The sequence below is a fragment of the Megalops cyprinoides genome, chromosome 18 (genome assembly GCF_013368585.1).
Source record: "Megalops cyprinoides isolate fMegCyp1 chromosome 18, fMegCyp1.pri, whole genome shotgun sequence".
Lineage (NCBI taxonomy): Eukaryota > Metazoa > Chordata > Actinopteri > Elopiformes > Megalopidae > Megalops > Megalops cyprinoides.
In genome coordinates, this window is record NC_050600.1 from 227112 (window position 1) to 237694 (window position 10583).

At 52.1% G+C, this 10583-nt stretch overlaps 2 protein-coding genes across 2 annotated transcripts; one reads left to right on the forward strand and one right to left on the reverse strand.

The window, feature by feature from the left end:
• Positions 1–289: 289 nt before the first annotated feature.
• On the reverse strand, positions 290–2518 carry LOC118793136 (leukotriene B4 receptor 1-like). The gene is made up of 2 exons (XM_036551160.1): positions 2370–2518; positions 290–1349 (listed from the first exon to the last, which is right to left on the reverse strand). Exon 2 carries the CDS (start codon positions 1346–1348, stop codon positions 290–292), a length of 1059 nt encoding a protein of 352 aa, XP_036407053.1. The 5' UTR covers position 1349; positions 2370–2518.
• Positions 2519–4527: 2009 nt separating this feature from the next.
• On the forward strand, positions 4528–9308 carry ltb4r (leukotriene B4 receptor). Its single transcript, XM_036551716.1, has 4 exons — positions 4528–4636; positions 6061–6621; positions 7241–7517; positions 8937–9308. Exons 2-4 carry the CDS (start codon positions 6098–6100, stop codon positions 9306–9308), a joined length of 1173 nt encoding a protein of 390 aa, XP_036407609.1. The 5' UTR covers positions 4528–4636; positions 6061–6097.
• Positions 9309–10583: the final 1275 nt, after the last annotated feature.

Genomic DNA, 10583 nt, shown 5'->3' on the forward strand with positions numbered 1-10583 from the left:
CACACACATACACAACCACACACACACATACCCTCACACACACACATACCCTCACACACACATACACAACCACACACACACATACCCTCACACACACACACACACATACCCTCAAACACACATATGTGCTCACACATACACGTATATGTACAAACACCTGAGGTGTTTTTCTTTCCTTTCCACATCTCACGACATTAAATTCAAATAAATATAAAATAATATAGCTGAAATTAAAAAAAACACAAAAAAGTATGTACACAGTAAGCCTGTGACATCAGCCTGACAAACACTAGCTGTGATTCTCCTCTTCCTCCACTCGGCCTGCTCCTCCCGCCTCCTCCCTCTCTCGCTGGCCCATCTTCATGGACTGCGCCTCCTCACCCGGGCGCCGGCTCTCCTCCCTCCTGCTGCTGCCGGAGGAGGGAGCTTCCAGCAGGCGGGTGAGGCAGTGCAGGCGGGCGGATCGGGTGAAGGTGGAGCCGGCGCAGGCATACAGTAAGGGGTTGATGGAGCTGCTGAGGAAGGCGAGGGCGATGAGGACTGGCCGCACCCGCTGGCACTGCTCCTGCAGCGGCCGGGACCCCCCCAGGATGGCCCCCACCTGCAGCACGTTCAGCAGGTGGTAGGGCGCCCACAGCAGCAGGAAGGTGGTGACGATCAGCGCGATGAGGCGGTTGGTGCGGCCGCGGGCGCGTCGGCGCCAGCGTGCCCGTCCCGCCGCCAGGCGGCGCGCGATGCAGCAGTACGACCAGGCGAGCACACTGAAGGGCAGCAGGAACGCCGCCACCGTCTCCAGGCCGTACTGGAACACGCGGTGGCCGTCGCTGGGGTGGTACGCCACGCAGCTGTCGTTGCGCATGCGGTGGTACAGGGGCACAGGAATGGACAGCAGCAACGCCAGCGCCCAGACGGCCGCCAGCGCGGGCCACAGGCGCGACTTGGTGCGCACGCGCTGCGTCAGCAGGGGTCGGGACACACCGAGCAGCCGGTCCGCACTCATCAGGCTCACCACGTACACGCTGGCGTACATGTTGACCCCGCACCAGTAGTGCAGCAGCTGGCACATCCTCTGCCCAAACTCCCAGGCCCCGCCCATCACCAGCGTATGCAGGAAGAAGGGCGCGGTCAGCAGCACCAGGGCGTCGGCCGCTGCCAGCTGCAGGATCAGGAGGGACGTGACCGAGCGTTTGCGCAGCTTGAACAGGATGGTCCAAACCACAAAGAGGTTCCCAGGGAGACCGAGCAGCAGCGCCAAAACCAGCAGGGTGATACCAACCGCGGGGGGGGAGGAGGGCAGCGCAGAGCTGCTGTTGGTTGCCATTGTCTCCGCTCCTGCTGTGAGCTCCATTCTGCAGGGAGACCAAGGGAGAGAGATTCCTGTTAACACCCACGGGCGTGTTTCTGGCATGCTTTGGCACCAGGTGCACTCTTTTTGGCGGGATCCGCTCTCATCTGCGCGCATTACGCTTCACTTGCACAGCGGGTCAGGGTGTGAGTTTTCACAAGGTGTCTGTGTTAACCTGCTGGAAAGGCTGCACTTTTTTTCAGCACCTGAATCATCCTAGTTAAACCCATCCTTTCTGCAGTGAGCACTTTCATACCCTTAGGTAAAGCCCTTTCTGTAGTGAGCACTTTCAGACACGCTCCATCCATAGTTATGCCGCTGTACTGCTGCTGAGGTTCCTGCTTGTCAGCTTGTTGTGGCTAAAATATGATGCTGTAGAGCTGTTCCAGGCTCTGCTGCTCAGCGTTCAGCCCAGCCAGGCCTGTGGGCTCCCTCTCCCCTCCTCACTTTGCCATAGGGGCCCCTTATGCTGGATGCCGGGAAGACCACATGTCACCAGTGTGAAGTCATTTGCCACAGCTTTCCAATTACAGTTCAGCACATACTTCGCTTCACAAAGGAAATAACACTCAAACCCTGATTATAACAACCCTGCAGCTTCCTGCTGATAAACCTAGCAACCTGTGCGCATATCTGATGTAGATTAGGTTCCCTGCACCTTACCTGATATCATCTATCAAAAAAGATGTGTCTGTTGGAGGGAAATTATTACTGTAACTTTAGTTTTGTGTTTTTTCTCTATGTAAATGTAAGGAGAGGAGATCTCTGCCTCAGATCATGCATTCTGTTAAAACCGCTCTAGCTGATGTACTTTCTGTTGCTGAAGCTTCATTGCTGTTCCTTTGCAGTGCCATGAATTACATTGTGTAAATGAAATGTGCTGGGTTTACAAGCTCTAAGCCGCTGAATAAGAATGAGATGACTCTATGCTTCACTGCTCATCGGTGTGTCAATGAAGGCTGTGTTTCTGCTACCCCATCCTTCTCACGCCTCTGTCTGAACAACAGAATTTGAGCAAACTCACCCACATAGCCAGCAGTGGCTCTGAAGTCCCGCTCCTGTGCTTCAGATCTATGCTGTCAAGTCTTGTCAGCCTGGTTTTGAAGTCCACACTTTTATGTCTCCGCTGTGAAGTGTTGTTGCAAGGACTTGACCTGTCTGTGCATGTATGTGAGTGTGTGCGTGTGTGTGAGAGTGTGTGAGTGTGTGTTCTGCTCGCTCTGCCTGTAGGAAAGGGAAGTGCAGAGAGGACGAGCTGAGTCTCATCAGCGATGTTGAAATCTCTCCAGGGCGCCACCTTCCTGCCGGGCTGGTCTGACCTGTTTCGGTCCCCGCTGCTTTCTCTTTCTTTGCCCCTTCTCACTCTCTCTTTCAATCTCTTCCTCCACATGCCTGCCATCTCTCTGTATCTCCACACTGATTGCTTTGCTCACATTGTAGCATGGGGGAGCAGTGCTTTCTGCTATGCTGTTACCCCTGCAATTGTTGTTTTGGATTAGGTTATAGTTAAATAACTGGTTTAAGGTTTTTTTTTTGTCAGGGTGGCAAAGTTGGTCATTTGGCTGCCAAGAAGAAAGAAGATGCAGGCGACAGGCTGTGATGAAGGTTTACTAAAGTAACATAAAGGGTGTTGTTTCCGCAGGATGATGTACTGAATAAATGCAAGCAAGACTGTATTAATCTTGCTGAAGAATTGTTCGTTCAGCTTTTTCATGCCTCTTTATCAGAACACTGCTAAATGACAACACTGTAAATGAGAATGCAATGACTTCCATGAACTGAATCTGTCAGAGTTTCAGCTGAACCAGGACAACTTTCTTTAAGACCAATGATCCATTCAAGTCTTCAAGAGGATTTTGTGATCTATTGTGTCAAAGGCAGAACACAGGTAAATAAGCACAAGAGAGACAGTTCTGATCAGAAAAAATAGTAGTATGTGATTAACAACCTTAATGAGAGCTGTTTCAGAGCTGTGACGAGGTCTAATACCTGTCTGGAAGGTCTCCAAGATATTACTGGAGTTCAGCTATAGCTTTCTCCAATATTTTTGCTGGGAAAGGAAGATATGATATAAATCTGTTTTTTAAGATTTTTTAGATCTGTTTTTGATTCTGTCTGAAGGGGCTTAGCCATGAAGCCTGATGTAAGTGAGCAGCTTCAGGAGAGACTTCAGGCAGACGCATCGAGCACTGTCTGCATTCCATTTTCCAACACACATCACGCGCTACTGTTCCAGAATGTTCCAGTCATGTTTGAGGACGAGTGAAAAAAACTTCAGTCGTTGTAAGAAAATGGTCAGAGGGAACCACGTCACGGGGAAGAGGCTGCCGTTTCTGCCATCCGTGAGGGTGATAATGAGATCTGACCTGCCTCACTGACAGCACTGAGGCTCTGACACATGCCGCAGAAATCAGCTGAGTCTGAGACAGAAAGGCTCTGGCATTCCATTCCATTCCGTTACATTACATCACATTCCATTCTGTTACATTACATTACATCACATTCCATTCTGTTACATTACATTACATCACATTCCATTCCATTACATTACATCACATCCCATTCCATTGCATTCCATTCCATTACATCACATCACATCACATCACATCACATCACATCACATTACATTACATTACATTACATTCTATGCATTTAGCAGATGCTCTCCAGAGCCACTTCCATCTGTCGCTATAAATACTAAAATCCCCATCAGTATCTTACCAGCCATGGCAGCTGGTTTAATCCCAGTTCAGGAAGGTCTGTCTGTCTGTCCAGCACAGGCAGTGGTATGGAAACATGCTGTCAGAATGGCAGTGGTGGTGGAGAAGCTGGATCCAGTTTGCTGAACAAAGCAAAGAGTCAAAGAGTGTTAGAGCACCACCACACTGCTGAATACACTGCGTGTGTGAGTGTGTGTGTGTGTGTGTGTGTGTGTGTGTGTGTGTGTGGTGTGTGTGTGTGTGTGTGTGTGCATGTGTGTGTGTATGATGTGTGTGTGTGTATGTGTGTGTGTGTGAGTAAGACAGTGGTTTGACATCATAGTTGCAACACAGTTGGATGTGATGATCTGTTTCCTGCCTGTGGCAACAACCTTCCTCTCTCAGACAGGAAAGAAGAGAGAGAAAGAGGGAAGGACAGAGAGGGGAGATTTGCGCAGAGCAGAGAGAAAGAGAAAAGGACAGAGAGGGGAGATTTGCGCAGAGGTGTGACAGCGACAGAAAGCAGAAGGCACTGACGGACACACACACAGAGGGACTGAACCAGAGGACTGAACACAGCGGCTCATTCCAGGTGAGTCTGTTTCACACACCAGCTACATGGTAGGGAGTTAGTTCAGTGATGATTAACTGCACTGGTGTGTGTGTGAGTTTTGCATCTGTGGTGTGTGAGTGTTGAGTCCTGGGGTCAGTCTCTTTGATCACTGACATACCACTAACACATGTGAGACTGTCCTGGGGTCAGTCTCTTTGATCACTGTTACAGCACTACCACATGTGAGACTCAAATGGAGCAGTGACCTCACAGTAAAGTGATGGGCTGGTTATTAGCCATTCCAGCCTTCTGTTTTGCTGTTGCTGTTTCCAGGAATCTGTCACCTTTTCCTGGGGTCAGTGAATAATCTTCCAGTTTCCCCATTAGGCCTGGACTTGCAGATTCCCTCTGAAATATGGTCTGTGTCTGGTGCTTTGTGAACACCATGTGTAAAATGATGGTGTAACAGATTTTGGTTGGTTTCTGCAGTGGGAGTGTAACTGCCCTCCCGTCCCTCGTGGAGCGGCCACTAGCAGCAGGACTCTGTCCTGTAGGTAATCAGCGCCTTTCTGCACTGGGTGGGCTAATACAGCACCTGCAAGACTGGCAGGTTTTACTGACCTGCAAAAAACAAGCAGTCATTACTGCTATGATGTGGAACATATGAACAGATGTGGAGCCTGTATACTGTATACATCCTATGAGGTTACACCCCTCCAGTGTGTGTGCACATGTGTTTGTGTGTTTGTGTGTGTGTGTGTGTGTGTGTGTGTGTGTGTGTGAGTGAGTGTGTGTGTGTGTGTGTGTGTGTGTGTGTGTGTGTGAGTGTGTGTGTGTGTGTGTGTGTGTGTGTGAGTGAGTGTGTGTGTATGTGTGTGTGTGTGAGTGTGTGTGTGTGTGTGTGTGTGTGTGTATGTGTGTGTCTGTGTGTGTGTGTGTGTGTGTGAGTGTGCTGGATGTTGGTGCTTGGCGTGAAGATGGCTGATCATAATAATTTCTTTAAGGCTAACGCTGAATAAATTATGTTATTTCAGTCAGGCTGCTGTTCTGCTGCAGTGAAGCCACTTCCCCCCCCCCAGAGTGGGGCCCCACAGTCTGCACTGTTAAACCTCATACTGCATAATGAAAGGCAAACTAAGTGTCTCGTGTGAATGTTGAAGCAGCTGCAGTCAGGAGGGGCAGGTTTGTGTGTCTGTGAGAGCACAGCCTGTCCACCAAACACAGCCAGGTCTGTCTGTGTCAGCCACTCTCATTGGTCAACCTGTGTTGGGTATGCAGGTGTTGGCTGCTCTGATTGACCAGGCTGTGTTGTGTCTGCAGGCAGTAGCTGCTCTGATTGGCCAGGCTTTCCTCTGACTGTGCTGTCAGCGCAGGCTGAGCTGTGCTCAATGCCTCATAGCTCCCTTTCCTTTGCTCTTTGTATCCCATCAGTGATGAATGTGTTTGGCTAACTCTCCTTCCAGCACATTCCTGCAGACTCCGGAGCACAGCGCAGCGATCATGGCCAGCAGTTCCGATGTGGAGCCCCTCCTGTCCAACGCCTCCGTCCTCGGCCTGCCCCACTCCTCGGCCCCGCCCGCGCCCCGCCCCCTCCCCCTCTCCCACCAGATCGGGATTGCCATCCTATCCCTGGCACTGCTGCTGGGTTTCCCGGGTAACCTGTTTGTGGTGTGGACGGTGCTGTGCCGGGTGACGCGGCGCTCCGTCACCTGCTTGCTGGTGCTCAACCTGGCAGTGGCCGACGCCCTAGTGCTGCTCAGCGCTCCGCTCTTCCTGCGCTTCCTGGCGGGGGGGCGGGGCTGGGAGTTCGGAGCCGCGCTGTGTAAGACGGTGCACTATCTGTGCTGCGTCAACATGTACGCCTCCATCTACCTGATCTGCCTGATGAGCGTAGACCGCTGGCTGGCGGTGTCACGGCCTTTCCTGTCCCAGAGACTGCGCACCAAACACGCCCTGTGGGGCGTTCTGCTCACCCTGTGGAGCCTCGCCTTCCTGCTGGCCCTTCCGATGCCCTTCTACCGCAGGTCAGAGAGAGAGAGAGAGAGCGAGGGAGAGAGAGAGGGAGAGAGAGAGTGAATGGGAGAGCATGTCAGTGTGTGAGTGTGTGTATGTCAGTGTGTGTGTGTGTATGTCACTGTGTGTGTGTCAGTGTGTGTGTGTGTATGTCAGTGTGTGAGTGTGTGTATGTCAGTGTGTGTGTGTGTGTGTGTGTGTGAGTGTGTGTGTGTCAGTGTGTGTGTGTGTGTGTGTATGTCAGTGTGTGTGTGTGTGTGTGTGTGTGTGTGTGTATGTCAGCGTATGTCTGTGTGTGTGTGTATGTCAGTGTGAGTGTGTGTATGTCAGTGTGTGTCTGTGTGTGTGTGTGTGTAAGTCAGTGTGAATGTGTGTATGTCAGTGTGTGTCTGTGTGTGTCTGTGTGTATGTCAGTGTGTGAGTGTGTGTATCTAAGTGTGTGAGTGTGTGTGTGTGTGTATGTCAGTGTGTGTGTGTTTTCAGTGCAATGGTGAGTAATGGAGGCAGTAACGGAGAGTCTGGCAGGCACGGCTGCTGCACCCTTAGCACAGACCTCAGTAAAATATCCACCTGTATGAATGCGTGTGAAGGCCTGCAGTTTGAGCGTCTCTCGCTCTCTCTCCCCTGCAGTAACCTGCAGCCGTACCTGGCTAAGAACATTTCAGTGTACGTGTGCATGCCGTATCACTGGAACAGCGTGAGACACCAGGTGTTTCAGTACCTGATGGAGACGCTGCTCGGCTTCCTGCTGCCCTTCCTCCTCATCATCATCTGCTACTCCTCCATTGTCTGCCGGCTGCGCAGTGCCATGTTCCAGCGCAAGGGCCAGGGAAGCCGTCTCATCCTGCTCATCATCGGAGCCTTCGCCCTCTTCTGGCTGCCCTACCACCTCATCAACATCCTACAGGTACTGCCCTACCACCTCATCAACATCCTACAGGTACTGCCCTACCACCTCATCAACATCCTACAGGTACTGCCCTACCACCTCATCAACATCCTACAGGTACTGCCCTACCACCTCATCAACATCCTACAGGTACTGCCCTACCACCTCATCAACATCCTACAGGTACTGCCCCCCCCCCCCATCAACATCCTACAGGTACTGCCCTACCACCTCATCAACATCCTACAGGTACTGCCCCCCCCCGCCATCAACATCCTACAGGTACTGCCCTACCACCTCATCAACATCCTACAGGTACTGCCCTACCACCTCATCAACATCCTTCAGGTACTGCCCTACCACCTCATCAACATCCTACAGGTACTGCCCCCCCCCGCCCATCAACATCCTTCAGGTACTGCCCTACCACCTCATCAACATCCTACAGGTACTGCCCCCCCCCCATCAACATCCTACAGGTACTGCCCCCCCCACTAACATCCTACAGGTACTGCCCTACCACCTCATCAACATCCTACAGGTACTGCCCTACCACCTCATCAACATCCTACAGGTACTGCCCTACCACCTCATCAACATCCTACAGGTACTGCCCCCCACCCCCCATCAACATCCTACAAGTACTGCCCCCCCCACTAACATCCTACAGGTACTGCCCCCCCCCCCCCATCAACATCCTACAGGTACTGCCCTACCACCTCATCAACATCCTACAGGTACTGCCCCCCCCCCCCACCAACATCCTCCAGGTACTGCCCCCCCCCCACCAACATCCTACAGGTACTGCCCCCCCCCCACCAACATCCTACAGGTACTGCCCCCCCCACTAACATCCTACAGGTACTGCCCCCCCCCCCCCCATCAACATCCTACAGGTACTGCCCCCCCCCCCACCAACATCCTACAGGTACTGCCCCCCCCACCAACATCCTACAGGTACTGCCCCCCCCCCCCCCATCAACATCCTACAGGTACTGCCCCCCCCATCAACATCCTACAACAACTATCAAACCCCATGTGCTTCAGCCTGAGATCTGTATTGTGTGAGCACTGGCTGAAAGTATAATCAGAATTCAGCTCCCTGAGATCTGGGTCTTTTTGGCATGTCAGAATTGTGCCTTCTTCAGATGCCCTGTGTGTGGGACGGGAGTTGTGCTGCAGATGCCCTGTGTGTGGGACGGGAGTTGTGCTGCAGATGCCCTGTGTGTGGGACGGGAGTTGTGCTGCAGATGCCCTGTGTGTGGGACGGGAGTTGTGCTGCAGATGCCCTGTGTGTGGGACGGGAGTTGTGCTGCATTTCAGTGTCACGCCCCAAGGCTGGGTCAAAAGCACCGCTCACTCACTTCATCCCTGTTAAACTTAGCCATAGTTCTGCGTTTGTCTCTTGTATAAACTTTCCTCCTTACATCCTTGCAGGTAATGGGGCTGCTGTGGGAGGATTTGTCCTCCCTGAAGGACGCGGCCGTCTTGGCCCGGCCCAACGTGACGGCCTTCGCCTTCTTCAGCAGCAGCGTGAACCCCATCCTGTACGTGTTTGCGGGCAGCTCCCACATCCGGCAAGCGGGCCTGGGCTTCATGGCCAAGTTATTTGAGGGAACCAACTCGGAGTCGGGCAGCTGCAGGAGCGCGCGAAGCAGTCGAAGTGCCTCCACCACCGAAACCTCCACCCTGCACAAGCTGTCCCTGCGGCTGGGTCTGCGCTCCGCCCGTGACGACGCCGACGCCCACAGCCAGTGGCCCGCCCAGGGGGCGGAGCTCAAGACGCTCACCACGGCACCCTTAGCCTGAGGACCTGATTGGCTATTGATTGGTGATGTGTCAGCTGCTTCCTGCTTCCTGTCCCCTGCTGATGTCATATGGAGACAGTGAGGCCGGGACAGTACTAGCTCCCCACTGAATGGCTCAGATAGTCACCTGCTCTGAAGAGCGTGCAGCTTAAGCTGGGGTAACCTTCCTAACCCTGCTGGGGTGTGTATATAGCTGTTTTGCTAAATACCACATACACAGAGATAGATTAAACAAATACAGCTGGTAAATATTACTCTGTTCAACCATTTATTTTGTCACTAACTATGAAGTGAGTTTTCTTAGCTAGAAAGCTAACCCTGAATTATGTGGTAACTGGCAGCACCACTTTCAGCGCTCCCAGTGAGAGGTGATGGTGGTCAGCAGTGGTTGTATTTGTAAGAGTGTTTAACATGGCTTGTGTAATACATTTATATGTTCATCATCTCTAGAGAAGTTAAATAATTAAGTTGGCAATTCATATTAGGTATGTCACTCATTTTGTGTTTTAAGAATAAGAAATATGTAAACATTTGCAAGTTTTAATCAGGGTTTTGTATGTATTTAGATATTTTTGCTGTACACAATTGTGATAATACATAATTCATGTTTCCACTTTCAATAAAGTAAATTGCTCTAGTATGACTTAAGTGTTTGTTTGGGGAGACTGAAGCAGCATCAGGAGGACACTCTGAGACTCTAAGAGCTGGAAATCCACACACTGACAAGCAGACAGGCCAGTTTCACTTCAGCTTTATTACAAATTCATTTACAAAGATGCCTGAAATCGCCAGATTCAAGAGGACAGGGAGGTGGGGAGAAGGAATGAGAGCAACATTCATCCCTCAGGAACAAACCTGAAGAAATGGCAGTGATGCACATCCTTCCAGTTCCCACAGGAGTGCTGCTGAACTCCTAACTCTGCCGGTGTGCTGTCGGGCACAGCGGCCCTGTCTCCAGCCTGTGTGCTGTCGGGCACAGCGGCCCTGTCTCCAGCCAGTGTGCTGTCTCCAGCCTGTGTGCTGTCTCCAGCCGGTGTGCTGTCGGGCACAGCGGCCCTGTCTCCAGCCTGTGTGCTGTTGGGCACAGCGGCCCTGTCTCCAGCCTGTGTGCTATCTCCAGCCTGTGTGCTGTCTCCAGCCGGTGTGCTATCGGGCACAGCGGCCCTGTCTCCAGCCTGTGTGCTGTCTCCAGCCTGTGTGCTATCTCCAGCCTGTGTGCTGTCTCCAGCCGGTGTGCTGTCGGGCACAGCGGCCCTGTCTCCAGATGCTGCTTTTT

Excerpts from the sequence above, each read along its gene's own strand:
- LOC118793136 (XM_036551160.1), bottom strand. The coding sequence starts at position 1,348 with ATGGAGCTCACAGCAGGAGCGGAGACAATGGCAACCAACAGCAGCTCT.
- ltb4r (XM_036551716.1), top strand. The coding sequence starts at position 6,098 with ATGGCCAGCAGTTCCGATGTGGAGCCCCTCCTGTCCAACGCCTCCGTC. Across the intron at positions 6,622-7,240 it reads CCGATGCCCTTCTACCGCAG|TAACCTGCAGCCGTACCTGG; the intron begins GTCAGAGAGAGA and ends TCTCCCCTGCAG. Across the intron at positions 7,518-8,936 it reads ACCTCATCAACATCCTACAG|GTAATGGGGCTGCTGTGGGA; the intron begins GTACTGCCCTAC and ends ACATCCTTGCAG.